The sequence below is a fragment of the Athene cunicularia genome (genome assembly GCF_003259725.1).
Source record: "Athene cunicularia isolate RWA chromosome 4 unlocalized genomic scaffold, athCun1 chr4_part1, whole genome shotgun sequence".
Lineage (NCBI taxonomy): Eukaryota > Metazoa > Chordata > Aves > Strigiformes > Strigidae > Athene > Athene cunicularia.
Window position 1 is genome coordinate 18,286,323 of NW_020799098.1, and position 23,415 is coordinate 18,309,737.

The 23,415-nt window shown below is 38.7% G+C and overlaps 1 protein-coding gene across 1 annotated transcript in view; it reads right to left on the reverse strand.

Moving 5' to 3' along the window:
- Positions 1-19,379: 19,379 nt before the first annotated feature.
- ADGRA3 (adhesion G protein-coupled receptor A3) overlaps positions 19,380-23,415 on the reverse strand; it is a 47,102-nt gene continuing 43,066 nt past the window's right edge. The window contains exons 17-18 of the mRNA XM_026846947.1: positions 21,162-21,257; positions 19,380-20,961 (exon numbers count right to left, since the gene is read on the reverse strand). Of these exons, the coding sequence (XP_026702748.1) occupies positions 19,719-20,961; positions 21,162-21,257 (1,339 nt within the window). The 3' untranslated portion in view covers positions 19,380-19,718. The remainder of the gene's footprint in view (positions 20,962-21,161; positions 21,258-23,415) is intronic.

Genomic DNA, 23,415 nt, shown 5'->3' on the forward strand with positions numbered 1-23,415 from the left:
CAATGTCTCCAGTTACTGATTATAAGGCAGTTCTTAAAGGCTACTGAATGACATATGCTAAAGATGACTTCTTCACAAATACCAAGAATTTATTGTGTAGGAGTCTTGTGAAAGTAATGAACAGAACAAGCACTCATTCCAGATCTTTTTCTGTATTTTTGACATTGTTTTCTGCATTTTTTTCTGAAATTAACAGCTGGAGACTGCAGATTTAACCATTACTCAGTGGTTCATCATAATGACAAGTGTCTGAATTCAACAAAATTAACTTGAAGTGAATTGAAGTTGAAGTGAATTGCACAACAGAATTTAACTTAGAAGCCTATCTATCTAGTTCTTAAATTATGAGCAAGAGATTTCAATACTGAAACAACTTTTTTGTCTAAAAGTGCATCCTGAAAGTTTAAACTTGGAGAACTCTGCATACTGAAATGGAGATTAGGAAAAGACAGAGAAAAAAAAATGTGCTGAATAGGGGAACAGATTATTTTAGTTCACTCTATCTATGAAAATGCAATTGAGACCATTGCAGAGAATGATTTAAAGTCAACTTCCACTGAAACAAACCAGGAAAATGCTTGTGATCTCTTTTAAAGGCTCAGTGGAAGAGAAAGAGCACTCACTTTGTTCTGTAACTGCTCCCTTTAGCTCTACAGTTTCACATCTGCCAGCCCAGTGGCCACACACAGCCTTTTGTGTCTCAGCTCAATTGCTTTGCCCAAAGCGGCAAATTTGTGACTCCTTTCTCCCTCTCTCCACTTCTTGCCAATACACTGACTGTGGTCATTTTTTCTTCTTCCCTGTGATTTCATATACATTTAAATTAGACAAAGGAGGGTGGTTCAAGTCTCAGTGGATTGTGCAGAAACATTTGCTGGCACAGTTGGTAAACTGTGGGATTTTTTTTTTTTTTTTTTTTTTTTTTTATTTTTTTCTTTAACTTTGCTTGGAACAGAATTTTTTCATTCAGCTGATATGACTTCTTGTGTTTACAATACTTTAAACGATACTACTCCCCCCAATCAACCTGTTGGTCTCAGTGGATATTTGCCAGTTCATAAAAAGCAAGTGTATGGTACTACAGAGGTTTTGCTGTAATCTTGAAAACCAAATGGTTCTCTCGATAGAAAAGCTTAATCATACTTCAAAGGCTTTGTGTCTCATTGGACATGGATTACTCCAATTACAAATTGGAAGTTCTGAACTGTTTTTCAGGTTGTTGGGATACTTCCAGGTTTAGCTAGAGTGATAGTCTATCCTCAGTATCTGCATTAATTTGGCTATATTCACACAATGAAAAAGCTTAACATCTCCTGGGATATTATTCCTTTTTAAGGAGAGCTGATAAGCCAAGAGTGTCAAAAAGTTATTGGAAAGGAGAAGTAGACAATGCAATTGTATAAGACACATAGCCCAAGGAAACCAGGCTAAAGATAACATTTGTCTGCTTTCTGCTGCCTTGTTTGGCTTACCTATCAACCTAGTTTCATTCTATGTTGAGGCCAAACTTATCTGAAAGGCTCAGAAACATTTTCAACAAGCCTAGGCTGAAGTCTTCAAATATATAACAATCAGAATTTCAGGAGCTTCTCCTCAAATTTTGTTTTGCTGTGAGTATCTTGCACAGCTCTATTCCTTCTCTTGATAACACGTGTTGTTTGTTCTAGATATGCTCATAAGTGCGGTCTACAATTGTTCAAGTGCCATAAATCTGCTTCTACTGAACTGCAGCACTAATGCCTCAAAACAGTGTGTACTTCTAAAATTCAGTAGGTTTACTGAAACTATGGCGTCAACCACTACCTCCCATGTGGGAGGTTTCAAAATTATTGTTCATCTGCTAATTTTTTTCTATTTTTCAGTTTGTCATCAAATTGTCTAAGGATTATCTACCCTGCTGATTCAGGAATTTAAACCTCCTATTTTTAAAGTTACTTAAGAGTCTTACTATATCTAGAGAGTGATTGAGAAAGGTGAATTAAATTAATATACTGGAATATAACTTAACTATATATATAAGCCAGAACAAAGAAAACCCAAATATTTTTTTAATCTCTTATGGATTTTTGTTTGGTTTCTGTGTGTGATAGGGTTTTGGTAGCTGGGGCCAGGCTACAGAGGTAACTCCTGTGAGAAGCTTCTTGCTTACCACCTCCATGGCAAAGACAATACAATTAACAACAGTGGATGTGCCTCTGTGATAACATATTTAAGAAGGGGGACCTGAGAGGAGGACGAGTTGTGAGGGAAATACTTATGCAAACACAAAGTTGGTGGAAGAAAGGAGGAGGAGGGAAGGTGCACTGGAGCAGAGACCCCCCTGCAGCCAACGATGAGATGGCAGGCTGTGCTCCTGCAGTCCATGATGGTCCACGGTGGAGTTGATAGCCACCTGCAGCCCATGGAGGACTCCACACTGGAGCAGGTGGCTGCTCCTGAAGAAGGTTGGGACTCAGGGAAACCCAGGCTGGAGCAGTCTGTTGCTGGGAAGACTGCAGCCTGCAGAAGGGACCCATTCTGAGGCAGCTCAGAAAGACCTGCAGCCCATGGGAAGGACTCATGTTGGAGCAGCTCATGAGCAAATGTCTCCTGTGAGACACCCCACACTGGAGCAGGAGAATAGTATGAGGTAGCCTCCTCTGAGGAGGAAGAAGCAGCAGAAACAATTAGTGATGAACTAATTGCAACCCCCACCCTCTGCACCACTAGAGGAAAGGAGGTAGAGAAATCAGGAGTGAAGTTAAACCTGGGAAGAAGGGAGGGGTGGCAGAAAGGTGTTTTTAAGATATGATTGTATTTTCTCACCATCCTATTCTGTTTGATTAGTAAATTAGTGGTGCTGGTGGTGTTCAAGTTAAATTGATAATCTTTTTTTCTTCCCCAACTGAGTCTGTCTTTTGTCTTTGACCATAATTGGTGAGTCATCCCTCCCTGTTCTTGTCTCAGATCTCGAGCCTTTTGTTTTGTTTTCTCCTCCCACATCCCTGAAGGGGGAGGAGTGAGTGAGAGGCTGTGTGGTACTCAGTTGCCCTCTGGGCTTAAACCACAACAGGATTTGAATTATTTTTTTCTCCCCACACAAATGTCTACCACAAATAACAGCACAGTTTATTTTGCCTCTCTCTTTTGTGTGAGGAGAATAAAAATAGACCCCAAAACTCACAAAAGCCAGTGTCAACATGTTTCAGCCCTTTCCTCTGTCTCACTCCCTGCAGTTTTATGCTGGTAGGAATGATACTTTTTTTTGTCACTCTGGGAAACAGCTTGGTTCTAATCCTTCCAGCTGGATATTTATACATATGTAAGAAAGAAAATTACATTTGTGATAACTTGTTTATGTGATCATGTAAATGTGTATAGAAAAACAAGCAAACAAAAATTAATGTCATTAAATTTAATGCACTGACCTCCTACTTGTCTACGTAAGTGTGATACAAAAGGAAGAATTGCTCAGTTGGCTCATATAATGGTGCAGACCATGAAGAGGAGATAATTAGTGCAACCTTAGGGAATTACTGTCTTGTAAAAAATGTGTGGGTGTTTTCAATACAAACTTGCCTGAGTATAAGACGAACTTGTCTAGCAAGCATTTGTGTGCGAAAACGTGAAATTACCAAGGTAAGTCAAGAATGTTCCTTACAAACTGAAACAGGTAAAGGTAGATAGTTATCTGAAAGTAATGTGCCCCAAATGGATCTTTTTTACTTCTGCTTTTCTAAAAATAAGGAAGGTTTATGATACAGAAAATTATAAGGGGAGTTTAACAGGTAGAAAGGATGAAGACAGACTTTCTTTACCTCTCTCAAGTGAAAAATTGCTTCAGATTCTTGCATGCAATTTCCCTGATATGAAGGCTTACTGAATATCCACAGGTCATCTCCCTCAAACTACTTCCACACCTCCAGAAAGGGAGATGCTATCTGCTTGTTATAAGCATCATGCTTAGTTAAATGCATTATGACTTCTCTGGGCTTGTCATGCACCTCTAGCAGAAAAGGGAGAGAGATTTTACCATAGCCACAACTGAAATTCTATGGTTCCACTGGTTGCAAATACAATTCTTGTGCCTGCTGTGACCTGGAAACCTCTCTTAACATACTACAGCTGATTCTTTGTCATGGAACATTTTGAAGTGCTTTGTTAATTTGAGATAGCTCAGAAAATAATCTAGAAATCTTAAAGTTGGTTTCAAAAGTCATCAACCCTCTCTTTAATGAGAGCTAGTCTTGAAAAGTGCCTGTCTATCTCAGGTCATTGAGGTATAAGCATGAGGCATTGAATGTGATATTGCTGCAGGGCAAGACACCAGTAATAGTGGCAAAACAGTGCTGTGTTGGCACTACTTGGTCTTGCTCAGAGGCAGGACTTGGCAACTCAAGCCCATCATCATGCTGATGTAGTCCTGCGGTGTCATAGTCCCCAGATGGCATCTCTGAACAGTACCGCCCAGCACATACTATGTCATATACCATTGTAACTGGGACTACCTCAGCAGTCTGATCACTAGATCTCATTTTGTGATGTGGTTGTGCCCCATAAGTGTAACTCTTTGTGTCTGCTTCTTTTGAATGCTAGTCCTTGAAGCAGCTGGCTTCTGAGTCAAATTCTAGTTGGCAGAACACATTTTAAATATTTACTAGGAACTTCTGATCTACTTTTCTCTTTCATATCTTATCGCTCACAGTTTGCCACTACCATAAAAGTATGCATTTTGCAACACTGAAAAAAGTCTATAAAAATATTCAATATCGCTATTATTACTCTGTCCAGTTTTATGAGAACAGTGCAATTCCAAATCTTTCCATTTATCTTCCAGACTTCTTCATATTTCAGTAATTAAATGATGAAATTATATATCCAGCTGGCTTACAAGACAAAGCCAAGATTTTTATATCACAATAGTTAAAATCATGTTTAGACATCAGATCAACCCCAAAATAGTCTGTTTATGGTATCAGCAAGTCTTAGTTATGTGCATTTAGTCACGTGATTCATCATCAGCCTTACAGTATTTTGAAGGGGCCATAAAGATGACTTCCAGCAATAGAAACCACATGCCAAACTCTGTCTTCATATGTTAATTGCTATGCAATTCACACTTCTTTCTAAGGACAATTTTAGTTAACTTTCCAGTGATTGGATTTGAAACGAATCTGACTCTCCCAAGTTCTGAAACAAGGAAAAACTGAAATTGCCTTCAATGCAACTATTTTCTTTAATTGTCATCAGAAATAAAGAAGTACTAATAACCCAATTCAAAAAAGTAAAGCTGAGGGACAGGAAAGTTAAAGGATCACTGAGGGAAATACTCAATTCACTGTTCTGGTGCTGCTTCCAGGATACTACAGGGTCATTACAAGTTGATATCTAGTACAAAGTATTGTGCAACAGAAACCAGCAGGAGAAAGATCCTTGCAGAACTAGACATCAGACTCATATGAAAAGTGCTAAATTTTGTGAGGATCTTCCTGCACAGACCACCAGTGAACCAGATCTGCCTCTGCTAACGACAGTTTGGGGGACAAGGTGAGAGCACTGATGACAACAGAGAAGATGGAATATCATCCTGCTGCTAATCACATGGGTCTTGGAGAGAAAACATGATTTTTATTAGGTGGCAATATCAACTGTACAAAAGCATTGTTGAATTTCTGTAGAGGACCTCGGTAGTCCATCAAGCATGTCCCAATCTCAATCTGATAAGAAGGTTTCAGTCACCACTCTGTAATGGGACAATATTATATTATACCAAACTGGGCATTAGTTGCCTAGGAAGAGGCACCACTATAACATGCCCATTGCAACAGATGATAGGGAAAATCTCTGAAGGTATATCTGGTTCTATGTCAGTCTACTGAAGCTTCTCATGCAACTAATAGCCCACTGCCTCATGATTTACAGATAACAAAGAGGGGTTTAGAGTTGGAACATGTTGGTGAACTTGCCTTTGATGAGTTCTAAGGGCTCCTTCCTCAAACAGAATGAGCATAATACTAATTTGCTTGGAGAATATTCTAATCATTAGCCTAGATGTGAAGTGCTCATTAATATTTTTATTGTTGTTATTACTGCAGTGCAATGAGGTACAAATTCATATTCATGGCATTTCATGCTACTTTGTAATGCAAACCATAAGCACCCTGACTTCCACAACACAAAGCAAAGCTGCAGCAGTTTTAATGAATAAATCCATCACACAGTTTCTTTCAGAACATTTTTTTTTTTATAATTGTAATAAATCCTTGAATTGCCATTGTTGTTCCTAGGAAAATTAAAATGAACAGGAAATTAAAATGAAAACCACAGACCCATTAAGAAACCAGTGAATCCGAGGCAAAGTTTTGGAAATAGTGAATTAACTGTTGCTGTTTTACTTCAATTCATGTATTCTTTGACCTAGTATTGTGGTTCAGCTTGCTCAGTGCCAGCTCTTTTCTTGAAGCAGTTCAGTTCAAGACAACCACAGCATGATCGTATTTTTTTCTTAGGTACAGGTTGGAAGCGCAAGAAAATTCCGTTTGCCAAGGTAGATTAAGTTTCTCTCCTTATTGCCACTTTTGCTTAGGTAAGTAATAGGATTTGCATTTTGTTAATTGTTCACAGATGGGAGGTTTAAAAATATTTTCATTTAACAAAGAATCTAATTTTGGATGGAATTTACCCCTCCGCTCATCAAGATTAATCTGAGGCTTTACAGTATTTTTAAGGATTAGAACTGACTTGGAAGAGAGAACTCTTTTATACCACATTACAGTGGTGGGAAGACAAGCTAAGTGATTCTGGGGGGCACCAGATCTCCCCTTGCCACAGAGGTTACCCACAAGTTATGCAAAGATGCACTGACTGTTTTTTGTAGTAAGGCTACTGAGGTAAAATAAAGAACTATACTCTAGGAAATATTTGCATATTGGCTGCAAATTCCTCCTGGCTCAGCTGCCTGCAATATATCACACATGAGAGGATTTTACACTGCAGTATAGAAAAGTGTTCAGCTTGCAATATACCCTTCAGAGCCATCTTCTGGGGAAAAAAATGGACATTTGCCAGTGCAGTAAATCATATTTTATAAAAGAAAAAGCAGCAGCAGCAAATAAAACTGTGATAACTTATTTTAAAAATTTGAAACACAAGAATGAGAGATGGGATTTTACGGTGTGCATTTTTTAGTTAGAAGCAAAGATCTCTGTGATCCCTGTGAAAGCAATTTATTAGTTTCTAAATCACCTGGGATCTTCTCAAAATATCTGTAGGCAATTTTACATTATTTAATTAACTACCAGGGGATATGTGGAAGAGGGTGAAGATAATAAATTTTATAAACCCACCCACACACATACATGCATGCACACAATCCCCGTTTTGATTTGCAACAAATCCTAAGAAGTTAGCAAAAAGTCTAGAATTAGTAGAATTACTTGGTTTAACTAGTACCTTCATCAACAAGTAATCCCATGAAAATTGATAGGATGACTCAAGACCTAGGACAGTACTAAACAGAATTTAAAATTACCCCTTCTGGCTCATGCAAGATGTACACGTGTAGGTTAAATTCCACGGCTTCCTGATATTGTCTGTGGAAAGTTTTGATTTCCTGGTGTTTCTTGGTAACTTTATGACCATTTCTCTGACATTCTAGACAATGACCCCAACAACACCACCGCACAACCAACAATGGGTGGAATAAATGGTGAAATGCAGTCTCCCATAGAAGGGACAGGAGACAACCAAGTCAACAAACCAAACACATAAGACCAAGGATGCCACATACTGAATCCCTACACAGCCCACATTTACAAACACCAGACCTGACTGGAGCCCAGTCCCAGGGAGGCAGGGGGTCCATCCGCAACAGGGAACTCCGCACAGTGCATCCACCTCACAGACAGACACTCCCCTTCCTGCACGTGGTCCCAGCTTTTATCCCTAAGTGGGACACCTGACCTTTGCTTACTTAATGCAGGACACCTGGGGCTCATTTACCCAGTGGCTCTCCCTGCAAGGCCGCACCCTGGAGGGAAGCCTAAAGGCAAACTCACCACCCCTTTGTGAAGGGCTGTGGGAATCACCCATATGTCAACCTTAATTTGGGGTTTGGGGTTGAAACCCCAGCAATTCATATACTTATGTAAAAATGATGACAAAAAATCCCAAAGACCAAATTTGTTATGGCATGATATTATGGCAAGGGTTTTGTTATTGTTGCATTCACGTATGTCTCTTCTGAGACTGAAAGGTAAATTATATCACTGCTCTTTCAGGAGTGCTGGATTGCATTGAGATGAGCATATTCCTGTCTCTAGCTTTGAAACTATTTCAGAATCAGTAATTATAATTATGGTATAGTTAATAACAGAAGAGAATGCTTTTCACCTCCAAAAGCAATTTACAGTTTACAATAAACTGGCACATAAGCTCTTCAGGAGGATCCCTTTGTGCATTAATTTCTACTGGACCTTACAAATTTATTTAGCCATGAGAGTCAAAATACTTTGCTGAGTGGACATTAGAGCCTGCTGTTCTTTGATTAAACTTCTCACATAATACAGTCAATGTTAGAATAGCTCCTTAATACAGGTGCAATATAACAAAAATACAAGTTGTGCACACTGTGATTTTGAGAGAAAGCTTTGATTTTTTTATACTGATAATATAAAAATAGCATATGAAGGGTAATTCTGCATTTTTTCTGGTATTAACACTGGAGCTTTAATATCAAGGCCAGCTGTTTCCCTATAGCTTTAACTTCAGTGTTTTCATATGTGTTTAGGGAATCCTGATTTTTATTGATTGTGAATAGTCTTAATTTATTTAATTGTCTAGCCCAATCCTTAACACATAAGATGCACACGCAAGAGCCAGAAATCACTTACCATAAATCTGGTTCCTAATGCAATAGTTATATTGGCCAGGGCTGGGCAACCAAAGCTGTTTTCTGTGTCTGGGTTTCATAACTAAACCTTTTAAGTATTTGGAGTTCATTGTTCTCTCACTTCATAGAAGATCAATGAAAGCATCAGAGTAATTTAATAGATTATCTACAAAATAATGCAGTCATTTCTACAGGAATACATCTACATTGTTGTTCTAATAGGATTTCTATAAGAACCCCAAAACAAAGACTTTGGGGGTTTGGGTGAGGGACATTGGGTTTTATTGAGCCTTTTAAAAATTATATTGCATCAGGTTCAGAACAGGTGTTCAGGGCTCAGTAGTGCAGGATTTTGAAGAGCTAATAACAATATAAGGACCAGAAAATTATTATATACTTCTAACACATGTTAGAAAAAGTAAAAATAACAAAAGTATTTATTTATGAATGCAGTATTACCTGCCAGTTTTCTGCATTCTCTGTTTCTTATCACAGCTGCACTGTGCTTTCTGTTTTCTCTGCTACCACTGTAATTTAAGCAGGCTTTCATTTCTGGAGATGATCTTGAGTGTGCTCTCATTTGGGAACTTTTTCCATTTTAATTTGACTGCAGGCAACTTTGAAAGTCTGCTCCCTATTGAAATCCATGGCAACACTCTCACTGTGACTGAAACTGTCTATTGTGACAGGCTTACACTTCCTCCTTACTGTTCTGCTATTACTCACATTGTTACTTCAGATCATTTATTATTATTACTATGATTATTATTATTATGTCCCTTCCATATGTTTGTGATGAGTTCCCATTCCTTTATTTTGCCCATGACTGGTAAAAGTAGCACGTCACTAGCAACGATATAATGTATTTATAATTTTGTCTTAACAATTTTTCTCCTCTATTCTTCCTTCTCAAATCTTCCTCGGATCTTTCAGGCCCTTGAAGTTATTTCTGCAGCCATAGCCTCTTCCGAGGCGTGGGAGGATTGGGAGGCAGAAGGAGCAGCAGACAGCGGAGACCAGGCCTATTGGCACCAGCCAGTCCTCACAGCCCTGGCATAAATGTAAAATCTTTCTGTGAACCACCTTCTCTTTCACATTTTCTTCTTCCATTCTCATTCCTATTCTCACTTCATCTACCCATTGATGTTCCCTTCCTTCCTGCTCACTTTTGCCTTAATAAGTGGGGCACAGTTCTAGGGAATTTTTATCTCCCCACTCTCAAATAGAACTGGTTGCAATGCTGCTGAAAGGCTTATGCATTATGTAAATCTGGAAAAAGAAAACGTCACAAAACTTGTAACTTGAAATATACCAACTTTAATCTTGTTCTTGAAGAGGGGAATATTTGCATTATTAAAGGCGGGATTTTATTTTTTTTTTTAATAGCAGGCTTTCTTAAAACAAAGACTCTACATAGAGAAATAAACATTTTCCCGGTACTCTTGGTTCAATTCTTTGCTCTTCAAAACTACTACATGTAGAATATTGGCTCTCCTGACTTCTTGTATTTTTAGTTGCCCTCCTAGGTCAGAAACTAGCTGTTGTCATTCAAAGACCACAGAAGTCTGGGGAAAAAGTGTTGCTGGCTTTTTCCACACTGGGCTGTAGGCAGTTCTCTTTCTTTGCACATAGTCACTAAAACTTATATACCTGGATGAAAATAGGAGAGTTGAAACAGGAGTACAGTACTCTGTATCTCATGCTCCTAGTATTAAAAAATGGATCAACAATTTTGTTATTGATATCAGATTTCCACTTTCTGTAAGTCATTTGGTTGATATCCTAATGCACTGTTTCTTTATCCTTATGTTTATTGCCCACAGGACAAATAATTTCAAATGAAGTCTGTCTTTAATTCCTCTGTGGGCTGTGAGCTGCCAGCTGATGTGCTAATAGAGACAGTTCTCCAAGGCACAGCTTTTCCAGAGTAAAAACCAGGCTTGTTACTTGCCACTGTTGTACGTGAGGCTGAGGGGTTGGTTGTGCAGGTTAGGTTTTGGAAAGCAATATGCATTTTCTTCCTGCTGAATTTTTATGTAGTATGGTATTCTGGGTGAGCAATAACTTATGGTTAGCAGATAGCTCTGACTGCCAAGGCTGGATTTGATCATGGCTAGAGTGAGAGCATCGATTCACTGAGATTCTACTTCTGCAGAAACAATGAGTCAAGGCCTCATTATCACAAGGCACAAAGGACCAGCAGCTCCTCTCAAAAACATCTGCCTGGCAGTACCCCAGCTTTGATTTCATGTTACAGAACATGCAGTGGAAATGACAGAGCATGGGGTTGATGTGTGTGCATTAAGAGGCTTATAGCTTTGTGGTTCTGGACACCTATTCTGCAAGAAATTGAAAAACTTGTCTTGATGTAAAAATACACCCTAAAAGTAACTTGGAACTTTTCAGCAGGCACAGCTTGAAAAGAAAAACTAATTTCCTTAAGAAGGTTTATGTCTTTTTTTTTTTTTTTTTTTTTTTTTTTTTTGGCAAGTAGGCATAAATTTAGAATCTGTGTCACGTGGTTTCAGAAATAAAAGGGTTGGGCTTTTTATTTTCTTAAGCGTTCTCCTGTGCATTAAGAATGATGATTTCATATTATCTTGAGAAGACAAGGCTAAGGTGATACTTGTTAAAAAGCAGAAAGCCTAAGGAAATTAACAGGAATAATACAGCAACTCTTGAAACACCTCCAGGCAATCTTTTGCATTTCTGATCCAGACTACTAATGATATCATGCTACCATAGAGCCCATTATCTTTACATAGGTGAACAGTTGTCTCAGAAAAAAATCTTGTGGCCTTGCAGAAATTTATCATCTCTGCTTTCATTTCAATAATGATAAATAAAGCTTTTAAAATGATTCCTAGTTAAATAATGTCACCCGGTAGCAGAAGCTAGTACTCCTGGGGGAAAGGGGAGGGGTATGCAGGGGACTAGGGGTGGGCTTCTTGGGGTTTTGCTCATTACAGTACACATCTTTAGGAAAAAAAGTATTTTGGGAAATGAGAAAATTAGATGGATCCTGTTAGGAGAGGAAAGATACTTGACATGTGTTGGACAAGCTGAGCTACCAGCTTGCTGAGTTAACAGATGTTACCTGGTAACTTCATGAGGGGGAGGGGGAAAAACCCTAACCAGGTGCCTATTTAAATTGAGTATAAGCTGTTTAACAGCAAGGAGGAAATAATTTTATCCCAGTCCTAGGACTGTGGTAATTAGACTGTTCTGAAGCAAGATGTTTTGGTAATGCAGATCACCCCTTGGGTAGCTTTGGCCATTAATTGCTGTGGTATTTCTAGCACATAACTTCACTCCAAGTAATTTTTTTGTGATCTGCCTGCCTGTTTTCAGACAAAAGCTTCAAAAATAGGCCGGTAGGGGCTGAATTAGCACCATCAGATCTCTGCAATTAAACTCCATCATTATCACCATGTCTAGACACTAGGCACTCTAAGGGCACCTCAGTGCAAGGAGCAGCTTCATCTTTGCCACAGTGAACACATTTTTACCTGTTAAGCAGTATTAAAATTTTGCTCTTGTTCCTTTTGGGATCTGCATCAGAAATCTGTTTGGTTTCCTTGTCTGGGAAGGCTTTTTGGTTGTTTGCCAGCTTGGGTTTGAGGTTTTTGTTTGGTTTTTTTGTTGCTTTTCAAGCATTGGATTAAAATTCTACCCATCTCTTTTATCAGAAATACTGGACAGGACTAGGAAATTCTCCTCCAATTCCTAGAGTTTTCCTTTATACATGAGGTTACTTAGGAGTTCATTACAAAACTAATGATCAAGACAGAAGCTGTCTTTCCTGTTCTTGAATGAGAACACAAATGTAACAGGGAAAGGGAAATCACACTAGTTGAGCTGGTTATCTTTAATGAATGAAACTTGCCAGGTAGCTCGGTGTTGAAACATTTGGTGAAAGCATTTTACATAAAAGAAAGATGAGAAGAAACTCATAAACTATAAAACACTTTTGTCAAAGAGATGGAGACAACAGGGTTCACTTCGCTGTTGGCTACTGAAGGTGACAGAACAGCTACTTAACCATGTACTGGAGAGAACACCTGCCATCACATGTCATTGTGCAGCTGATTTCATTTTAGATGGAAAGATGCATTCCTCTGATAACATAAAACTGTTCTAACTCTATACTGGTCTTTTTTAAAGCTTATTTGCACTGTCTTCAAGGTTCAGAGAAAACTTTAGCTATCAGATAACCAGATGGTGTTACATTACCCTATCCTGTGGAGTAAGTCATCATCAGAGATGTGTCAATATACTGGTGATGGTTCCCACGCCCAGATCATCCTTCAGCTGAGAGGTACTGGCCAACTGTGTATGTCACCCCAGCATGGTAGCACTTCAGGGCAGTCTGCTAGGTTGTTCATTATCCACAGGTGGAAGGAAAAAAGTACTGGTGATCACACCTATTTTTGTTTAAATACAGGTATTTTTACATCTATGTATTGGGTTTGCATGGCAAGGTATGGGGGAGGCTACAGGGGTGACTTCTGTGAGAAGCTGTTAGAAGTTTCCCCCATGCCCAATACAGCCAATGCCAAGATGGAGCCGTCCCTGGCCAAAGCCAAGGCCATCAGTGACAGTGATAACATATTTAAGAAGGGAAAAAACCTGCTGCGCAGCTGCAGCCAGAAGAGAGGAGTGGAAATATGTGAGAGAAACACCTCTGCAGACACCAAGGTCAGTGAAAAAGGATGCGGAGGAGGTGTTCCAGGCACAGAGCAGAGGTTCCCCTTCAGTCCATGGTGCAGCACATGGTAAGGTTGACCTACTGCAGCCCATGGTGATCCAGAGTGGAGCAGATCTCCATCTGAAAACCACGGAGGACCCCACATTAGAGCAGGGGGAAGCCCGTGTTGTAGCAAGCTCCTGGCAGGACCTGTGAACTTGTGGAGAAAGGAGCCCACGCTGGAGCAGGTTTGCTGGCAGGACTTGTGACTGTGAGGGACCCACACTGGAGCAGCCTGTTCCTACAGGTCTGCACCCCATGGAAAGGATCCACGCTGGAGCAGTTCATGAACAGCTGCAACCTGTGGGAAGAATTCACTTTGGAGAAGTTTGTGGAGGACTGCTTCCTATGGGAGAGACCTCTCGCAGGAGAAGACTGTGAGGAGTCCTCCCCGTGAGGAGGAAGGAGTAGCAGAAACAACATGTGACAAACTGACCACAACCCCCATTCCCTATCCCCCTGCACTGCTGGGGAGGGGAGGAGGTGGTAGAGGAATGGGTAGTGAAGTTAAGCCCAGGAAGAAGGAGGGAAGGGTGGGGGTAAGGTGTTTTAAAGATTTGCTTTTATCTCATCATCCTACTCTGATTAGATTGGTAATAAATTAAACTTACTCTCCAAGTCAAGTCTGTTTTGCCTGTGATGGTAATTGGTGAGTGATCTCTCCCTGTCCTTAACTTGACCTGCGAGCCTTTTATTGTATTTTCTCTCCCCTGTCCAGTTGAGGAGGGGAGTGATGCAACAGCTTCCACAGGCACTTGACATCCACACAGGTGGGTGGACCAGGGTCAACCCACCACACTCTACAACTGTAACAAAGATGGCCTTTAAACTATCCTTTTCTGTTTCATACTGAACTCTTCTCACCTGCAAACACTATCTGCCTTGTAGTTATAAAGCCATGATTAAACTCATAGAATCATAGAAACATCATCTAGGTTGGAAAATACCTTGAAGACCATCTAGTCCAATCATTAATTTAACAATGACCACTCCCAACTACACCATATCCCTCAGCACTAAGTCGACCCTACTCTTAAACACCTCCAGGGATGGGAACTCCACCACTGCCCTGGGCAGCCCATTCCAACGCCCAACAACCCCTTCTGGAAAGATTGATTAATTTTCAAGGACTTCCATCCTCATTGCAGATTACTGCAGTGATTGAAGGTTGTTTGGGTTTTTTAACTAAAGTTACATTAGACATGTATACAACTGGCTTTGAGAAAGTTGGCAAGCCCCCCCTCTCTGTGCTGACCTTTTTTAGCTTCTTTCAACCGTGTAGAGCCACCGTCCACTTGAGCCAAGATTGGTCTATGACACAGTGCTGAACCACAACGGCAGCCAGCAGAGGAGCCTGGTCAGCAGCACTGGTTCTGCAGGAGCTTTCAGAAGCAGCCAGGTTAGCAAATACCAGGTATGCAGCTGTTTTCCTCACTTTTGTACCCAGGGACTGCCATTTTCTACCTGCTTGCATAGAGGCATTTCAGATGCGAGATGGTGTTGGTGGGCTAATGTTAGAGGTGAAAGTTTGTCATCCTTATGATCTTGCTAATCTAAAAGTTTTCAAAAGTCTTCCATAAAAACAAATTTTACATCTGTATACATAGATACCACCATTTCCTCCATCTCCCCAAGTGTCTGTATTCAACCAATCTTGGAACCAGAGAAGTTACATAAATCTAATATAAACTAAACCCAAACTCCTGCAATACAACAGGTCCTCATTTTTGAAAGAGGGGATTTAAAATTCACAGGGTGTTTAAACTAGAAGCTTTCTTCATGTTTTATAAGTTAATCTTGAACTATAAGAACAATAGTATTTCTCACAGATGTCTATGCTATTAATCTCTGCAAGACCTAGAAACTGTGACCCAAAAAACACCAAACAAAACATCCGTCAGTTTGCTCAGGGACGCAAAAAAGCAGCAACACACAAGACAACTGCTTCCACAAGCAGCACAGTGATAACACAGAACTGGTCAAAATGGAATAAAGTAAAACCTAAAGAATTTAAAAGTGATTTTTTTTTTTCTCTTAACACCTGAAATATTTCTTAACCTACAGAAATTTAAAATAAAAGCATTTAAAGTGTTCTGATAACACATTACCTATGAGCCAATAGTAATAAAGGGAGCTCCTCATTCAGTAAAAGGGAAAATCCTTGCACCTTCATGTCTTAATTATACACTCAAGCAACGATTGCTTACATGTCAATTCTGTATGCAGATGTTCATCAAAACAATGAAGTTCTGTTTGAAAATTTATCTTTTTGGTTATGAAAGACACTTTCTTCAAAGATGTCTAATCAAAAGTGACTTATTTTCTGTGTGTTTTAATGCATTCCCTGAGATGACAGTAACAGCACTCTGACATCATACCTTTCTGATACCCTGTATGTGCTGGTGTCACTTGTATTATACACCACGAGGACATCACAGTTGCTGGAGATACTTTCCTCATCTGTTCCATTATAAAAGATCTCAACTTGAGAACTGTCAATTATTTGCATGACTTAGCATGTATGCCTCATTTCAGTCAACCCCTTTTTCTTACTAACCCAATGTTTTTCCGACCTCAATCCCTCCTGTCCTTGGTATCACCACCACCATTTTAGCCATAAACCAGGGTTGTGCTTATAGCCTTCTTCCTCCAACCTGTGATGCTTGCTCTTCAAAGTCTGCTTTTGTCACTATTATGAATGGACAAATATACTGACTTTTACCCCAGTGACTACCAGCACTAACTACTGCTGTTTCGAGTCTCTACCTGGTTTTGGTAGAAAGCAGTTCTCTCATACAGGGCTGTTCTCACTTCAGTTTGTATTACCTACTCCCCTTTATATATCTGATTAATGATTGTAGCTACTTTCTCACTGTTCCACAAACAGGCAAAATTTAGTTTTGTCTGTGATGTTTTTCTCCACTGGAGTGATTCAGGTGGTTTTTCATGCAAAGTTTAACTAACAGCTCTGAAAGTAAGCTTGCTTAACCCTATTAGGAAAGACCATATGAAAAAGCCTGAATATTTCCTGTTTCCAATTTCCTTAATAACTCCACTCTTTCAGAGACTAATAACCTGCCTTCCACCTTTTAGTTATATAAATTCTTTCATTTAAGATTCTTCATGAGAAACACAGGAGATGAGCATATTCTTCAGTATATGTCAAGACTGTATCTGAGAATAATGCCTTGTCTGTTATCATCTGAGCAAAAGCACTTGTTAAAAACCAAATGTAGCTATGCACATAGCTGTAAGTGAAGTAACATATTTATTAGTGGGATGGTCTAATAAATATTTTTACATTACCCCCCTATATGTAACAAGGCTATTCATAATTTATTATATACTTAGGAAAGCGTTCAAGTTTTAACGAGATTAAAAAAATGAGCTATCAAGCTATGCAGAAATATCACATATAGAATTAATTTTAAAGGCATTTTTAAGATGAGCTTCAAGAAAGACTAAACAGATGTTGAATTCCAAACCTGTGCAAAAGGTGTCAAATAAGCAAGTGGATTCCAAAGGATAACTGATCTCTTCCTTCAGTCCCTGTCATACCTTGTTCAGATAATAAGAAATAATCTACAGACTGTTTTGACATTTTTCCATATTATATATGGATTATATTTTTCTAGATCTGTACTTTTAAAGAAAACACAAAGTAGATTTAAAATATTTGCATTTGCACATATATTTGTTACTATAAAAAACCAGCACAGTATATATTACTGATTAAATATAATCTAAAAATAGCTGCATCTGGGGATACAAACTATGTATGGAGGAACCTCAGATATTATCGTGCTGCTGTAGTTGTGTAATATTTGACTCAGAGATGAGTGCTTCTCTTAGCACGTGACTTTACACTTACTGTCTGCAATTCAGTTTTCATTCAATCCACCACTAAATTAAGAGACAGACCTGCAGCATTTGGAATGGAATAGGATCAAGTCACCGGTTTTGACTTCTAGGTCCAAAATGTATTTCTGCCACCAAGAGGAACATCTCCCACACACCAAATAACAGCCCACATACAGCTTTTTTCTTTTTTTTTTTTTCAATTTCAAAGCAGTGAGTTAAGATGCTTAAATACCTTTCCAAATAGATTGAAGTGTAAATATTTTACATATATTTGAGATGTTTAGTTTAAATTCTTTTATTCAGTAATACCTATGTATTCCTTTTTCTGAGTGCATACATACGGTAGCTGTAAGGTCTGTTACAGGCTAAAACCTACCTCTCCTGAAGCCTGTAAAAATAGAATAGCAATCACAACTGAGTCATATACTTGTCAAACTTGCTTTACAAATTCTTAAATGGCAGCTCCTCACAAGAAGCAAAACCAGCACCCAAATCCTAACACCACTGACCTACTGAAGAGGTTTGTACAATGCACTGAGATTAGTTCAGACTATCAAATGGATTAGTAGAAGGTGCAGTAAACCTGGAAAGCAATAAACATACCTGAATGAGTCCTCACACTATGAGTTATTTAACACAACATTTGAGTACTAAGAATGTTAGACCTGTATCTGTATCTGAACAGATATAGTTAACTAGAATACCCAACAAGACTGAATCAGGTAACTAAGCAGTCAAATATATACAATCCAATTCCATTTGTTGCTTACAAGCTGAGTTGTGGTATCTGTACTAGATAATACAGAAGCATTTTTTGCTATTTAATGCAGGTGCTTTTAGCAAAACAGATATCAGTACCAGAACCAGGTAAAATTCCAAACATTACTCTGCAACTACAACCTCCAATTTGTCACATCAGCAGGATGACACAAAATACGACCTTGTTTACAGTGAGGAGTCAAAAATTTAAGTAAATTATACTCCTAATTGAAAAATATTCTATAGTATTTCATTTTACATAAAATTTTGACCTTGTCACTTATTTTTGTAATTATACTGCAATTAAATTTGAGTTTAATTTACAATTTTTATTGTTCAAGATTTACATTATTGTAAAAGATCCCAAGTTTTAGCTATTTCTACTTCAGGATTTTACATGCTTTTTTAAAATTGGTAACATCAATACAGCTCTGCTACTGAAACTTTTTTTAACACAGATACTGTATAGCATTGGAGAATATTATTCTGCAAATTGTCACATACAGGCGAGTAAAAGTGAACTTGCAACTTAAAATGCTCTCTCAGGAGTCAGCTTGTACAGTAACACTGAACTCGAAGACCCTGATTTCTTAACAGATTATCCCACTATCACCTCTGAAAACACCTGCATTATTATCCTTCCATGTTATTACCACTGAGTGAGTTTTCACTGACATGTTCTGATGACTTTTGCAAATTAGCACCTATTGTCTGTGAACATTCATAAGCATCTTAATTACAAATGATTAAAACAAATTAAAAAACCACCCCAATCAGCTCATTATGAGAGCAAAATATATTATCTAAAACACCACGAAGTAAACTAAAACTGTGGCAGTGCATCAAAATAAACTGCAGCCATCTAAAAATACACCTAACTTATGTAGCAAGCATAAGACAGAGATTTTGGAGTGAACAAGTTGCCTGTATACTAAAACTCTCTTTTAAATGTACCTTCTTCATGCCAAACAACTCTAGGCCTTATGCTTATATAACTGAGCTACCTGCATTGTGTATTTCAGACACCGAATATCTTCTTTAGTAACTGAAATTCCTAAGTTTCAGATACTGAGGTAGTAAAATCAAGCTGACATTCAGTGCAATAGTCTTTAAAAAACCCAACAAATAAGTGCAACAGTAGGCTGCTGGGGAAAATATCATTTATTATACATTTAAATACAAATTTGAAATGTGTTGTGGACACATCTGCAGGGTTACAGGTAAAAAATAAAAATGTACAAAGTCACTTTCTGCATCTCTCAAGATTGACGCTTCAAAAAAAATTTTCACAAAATACCACGAGTTCATCTTTGTAAGAACAGCAAAGATAACAATGAACACAATCTTTTGCTTGGCAGAGTATCTTAGTTCCCTCCCTGCATAAAGTACCTAGAGTTTGTAAACAGCCTTTGAAAGCGTTAATAGCTTTAAGGAATGTGTAATCACAGTTCATATGGATTTGTCTCACAATGAATTATAACGCTACACAGTAGTTTCATGTTTCCATAACCCAGTCCTAATATTACCAGTACTGTCTGCAGTGAGCAAGGGTCCATCCTGTCCACTGCTTTTAAGAGGTCCATTCTGAATGGCTAAATTTAGGCCATAAGATTTTTGTTGGTTTTCAAGTTCAACCGCTATTGGTTTCCTTAGAATATCTTTTTTGTTGTTGGTAGCTGCTGTCTTTTCAGTATTTCTGCTACTTTTTGGAAGTGTACTGCAAGCATCACTGCTATCTTGTTGGGACTGGTTATACTGACGTTCTCTATACGCCAAATAGGCTCTTCGGCTCCTTGAATGCCCTTCGCTGTTGCTTTGTCGACTTTTAGGTAAGCCATTTTGCACACTTCCTTCCACACTTGTGGGAACATCATATGCATATTCTCTCAGTACTGCAAGCCTGCTAGCACGATGTCCCTTGCTTCTGTTCTTATGATGCCGACTTGGGTGTCCGTTTGTCCGAAACTGTACCTCTAAAGGAGCTACATGCATTTTGATATCGTTATCCACTGAATGTTCAGTAAGACTGTTATCAAGTTGAGGACCTGTGTTCAATGGCAGAGAAGTAGGGTGGCACTGAGCTGCTGCAGCTTGTAAGTTAGTTAATTTACAACCTTGAGAAGAATTTTTTAGGCTTGATGCGCTTTTATTTGTGCATGAAGATTCTGCACTACTGTTGGTGCACTTGGGGGCCTCTCCATTGGTTCCACTGGAACTGGAGGGCTGAACATTTACTTGCACTGAATACGTACTCCTTCCAGGGCAGCAAGTCATTATCCAAGCATGCCTGACATCTTCCCTGTTAACACAATGGTGCACCATAAGAAAGGCACTGAGGCTTAAACATGTTACCCCAAAGAAACAGCTGAAGATCAGGTCCATGGGATAATACAGGGAAACTGACAGAGCTCCAAAGATCCACAGAGCAACATACAAGAGCAAAGTCAGGCCCACTCCCAGCAGCTGTGCTTGAAAACTGTGCTCATTCTCCAAAGCAGATGTGGAAACGAGTGACACCGACAATGAATCTTGATGAGCCAATTCCCCGTGTTCATTGGTGGCCAGACGCTGCTGTTCCTCAACAGGTTCCTTAAGTTCATATCTACGTTCAGGGTGACGTTTTAGTTGTATGAATATGCTGAGAAAATACATACAGTTTATGAAAATTATAAAGCTAGCTGGTCCATAAAATGCTCCTAAACTAGGTTCCCAAGTCATCCAGCAACTGGAAAAGAAACAAACAAAAGAACCAAAATTAACATCTTCGCACAAGTCACATAGGTTAGGCTTTATCAGTTCATATGGTACTTTGAAACGATCTTGGCTGTCACATTTTCTGGAAGAATCAGAATTAATTGCAACAAGTGCTTAGAAAAGCAAACCCGTGAAATGTTGTGACAGAGCTCTCAGTTATATGGTACTTACTAAGGAGCATTAGGTCTGCTGCCATAATTTCGGATGTTTGCCGCTGCTGTTATTCCACAAACGATGATAGGGATCCCTCCACCAATAAGGTAGAATCTAAAAAGTAAAGCCAGTACATCAGTGGCTGCTTAATGGCAATGGAGTTTATATTGTCACCATGAAGGAAATGAGACACCTCCAAGAGTCTGGAAATGCGCAAGTTCTTTTAGAAAATCAATAGGGTGAATCAGGTTTGAACTTTGGCAGTATCAATATTTTTTGAGTTTTCCTCACTACAAATTTTTCCTCCTGTTGCAAACCACCTGTGTCTCACAGCTGCTCACCTACCTCGCAGGCACTGGACAAAGGTATACGTGGTTAGAAGGAAGAAGCAAAAGCTGGCAGTTCAAAGTTTTAAGCTGCTGGAAAAGAATATGGAAACTTAGAAGGAAAATAGGAAGTGGTATGTCTCTTGTTCCAGAGATGATCTTGCCTAATAATTATGGACCCTATGCTCAGAAGATCAGCCATAGGAACTCGTTACTTGTTTTCTGTGTGTGGAGAGGTTTGGGGTTTGGTGTTGGTTTTATTTATTTTTTTTCAATGGACTCTGTAATCTCATAGTATACATCTCTGGCCAAATGAAACAGATCTTTGTGGCAGATTTTACTCTATTTATCTTTCACTACAAATTACTAAATCACTGCCTCAAAGATGAACCACTACTCACACAGGAACAGCTAGGTGAAGCTGGTTCTACAAAAGACAGATGGTTACTGGTGGAAGAGTAAAACAGTATGGATTGTTTGTAGTTACAGTTCAGTTTGCTGTATTGAAGGAACATGTTTACATTTGATCATATCAAGATATCAAGGACCAACACCAAGAAAAACCCAACCCACTTGTGTGTTGTTGTGTCTTAAATCTTCACCAATTCTAAAGAGCACAAATTACAAACCAAAACAATGTGCAACAAGGAGCTGTACCAACGGAATAGTAACTAAAAGATATATGCAAAGTATGCTAGAGGAGTTGCAGTAATATGAATATTTTGGGACAGTGCTGTACAAGCCCAAACTTCAGTTAGACAAAAACCGAGAAAACCAAATCTAATGACAAGAGGCATACAAGAGGTGTTATGATGGTAACAGAAAATACCACCCTGTAAATAGTGAGATGCTATGTTTCTAAGTAGAACATTCACCCAGTAATTTTATTATAGTAATACAAGTATTTGTATTGTTATTTTATTTCATACTTTACACGGAATAACCCATTATTAAGATCTTCAGCAAGGTGCTTTATAAAGTAGTTCTTTTAGTTGAAAAATCTGAAACAGTTTCCTTTTGACTGGAGTCTGCTGAACGAAATACCATTTCTGCATGACAAACTCCTTATTCTTGTTGTGATTTGCAGCTAAGGACATGTTATTTTTACACCCTCTTGCCTGGCATGGCAATGCAATATATTTGGCATAAAGTTTTTCAGTTAAGAAAGTCCAACCAGTGCCAAGTGTTGTACTATCTTCTCAGCACGGCTACTGTGAACCACAGCAAATCTAACGTCTGCAGCTGCTTTCTGAAGAACACCAGATCCATTTCAAAATCTTTACCACCTTGTTCATGACCTGTGACAAAGTCCCATTCGCATTTGAATGATATCATCATCTCCCACAAAATTGTCTTACACACAGTGAATTTTCCAAAATAAAGCTTATCTACGCTAGAAGCTTAACAGGTATGAAAGTCCATCCTCAGAAAATATCTACAGGACATGAAGATCTGTGTAAACGTCATGTCTGCCTATTATTTGCAAGGTGGACCTCTTTAAACCCAAAGATCATAAATCAGAATAATTTACATATGGCAAATAAGGAGAAAAATGTGTACCTACATACACTTATCAGGGCTTTTTTTTTTTTTTCCTGTTCCAAAAGACCCTTTGAATTCTGAAAAGGCACATGGAGAAGAAATATAAACAGGGTGGAGGCAAACAGAGAATCAGCTGTTTTATCTCTAAAATCAAGAAACAGTGGGCCTGGTAACAGTAGGTGATTAGTTCTGCACAAGCCATAAACTTCTGCACAAACCTCTTTGCCCTATGCCATGATGGGAAGTTTAAAAGACAACTTCAGAAAAAAGAAAAAAAAAAATCTTTCTACAGCTGTTCCATGCAAAAACATCATACATCTGCCTGAGGAAATTCCTGATCTGCAAGAAGTAAGACATTGAGAAAATCTGAAAAATATGAAGCATTATTTGCTCTGTTCTGATAC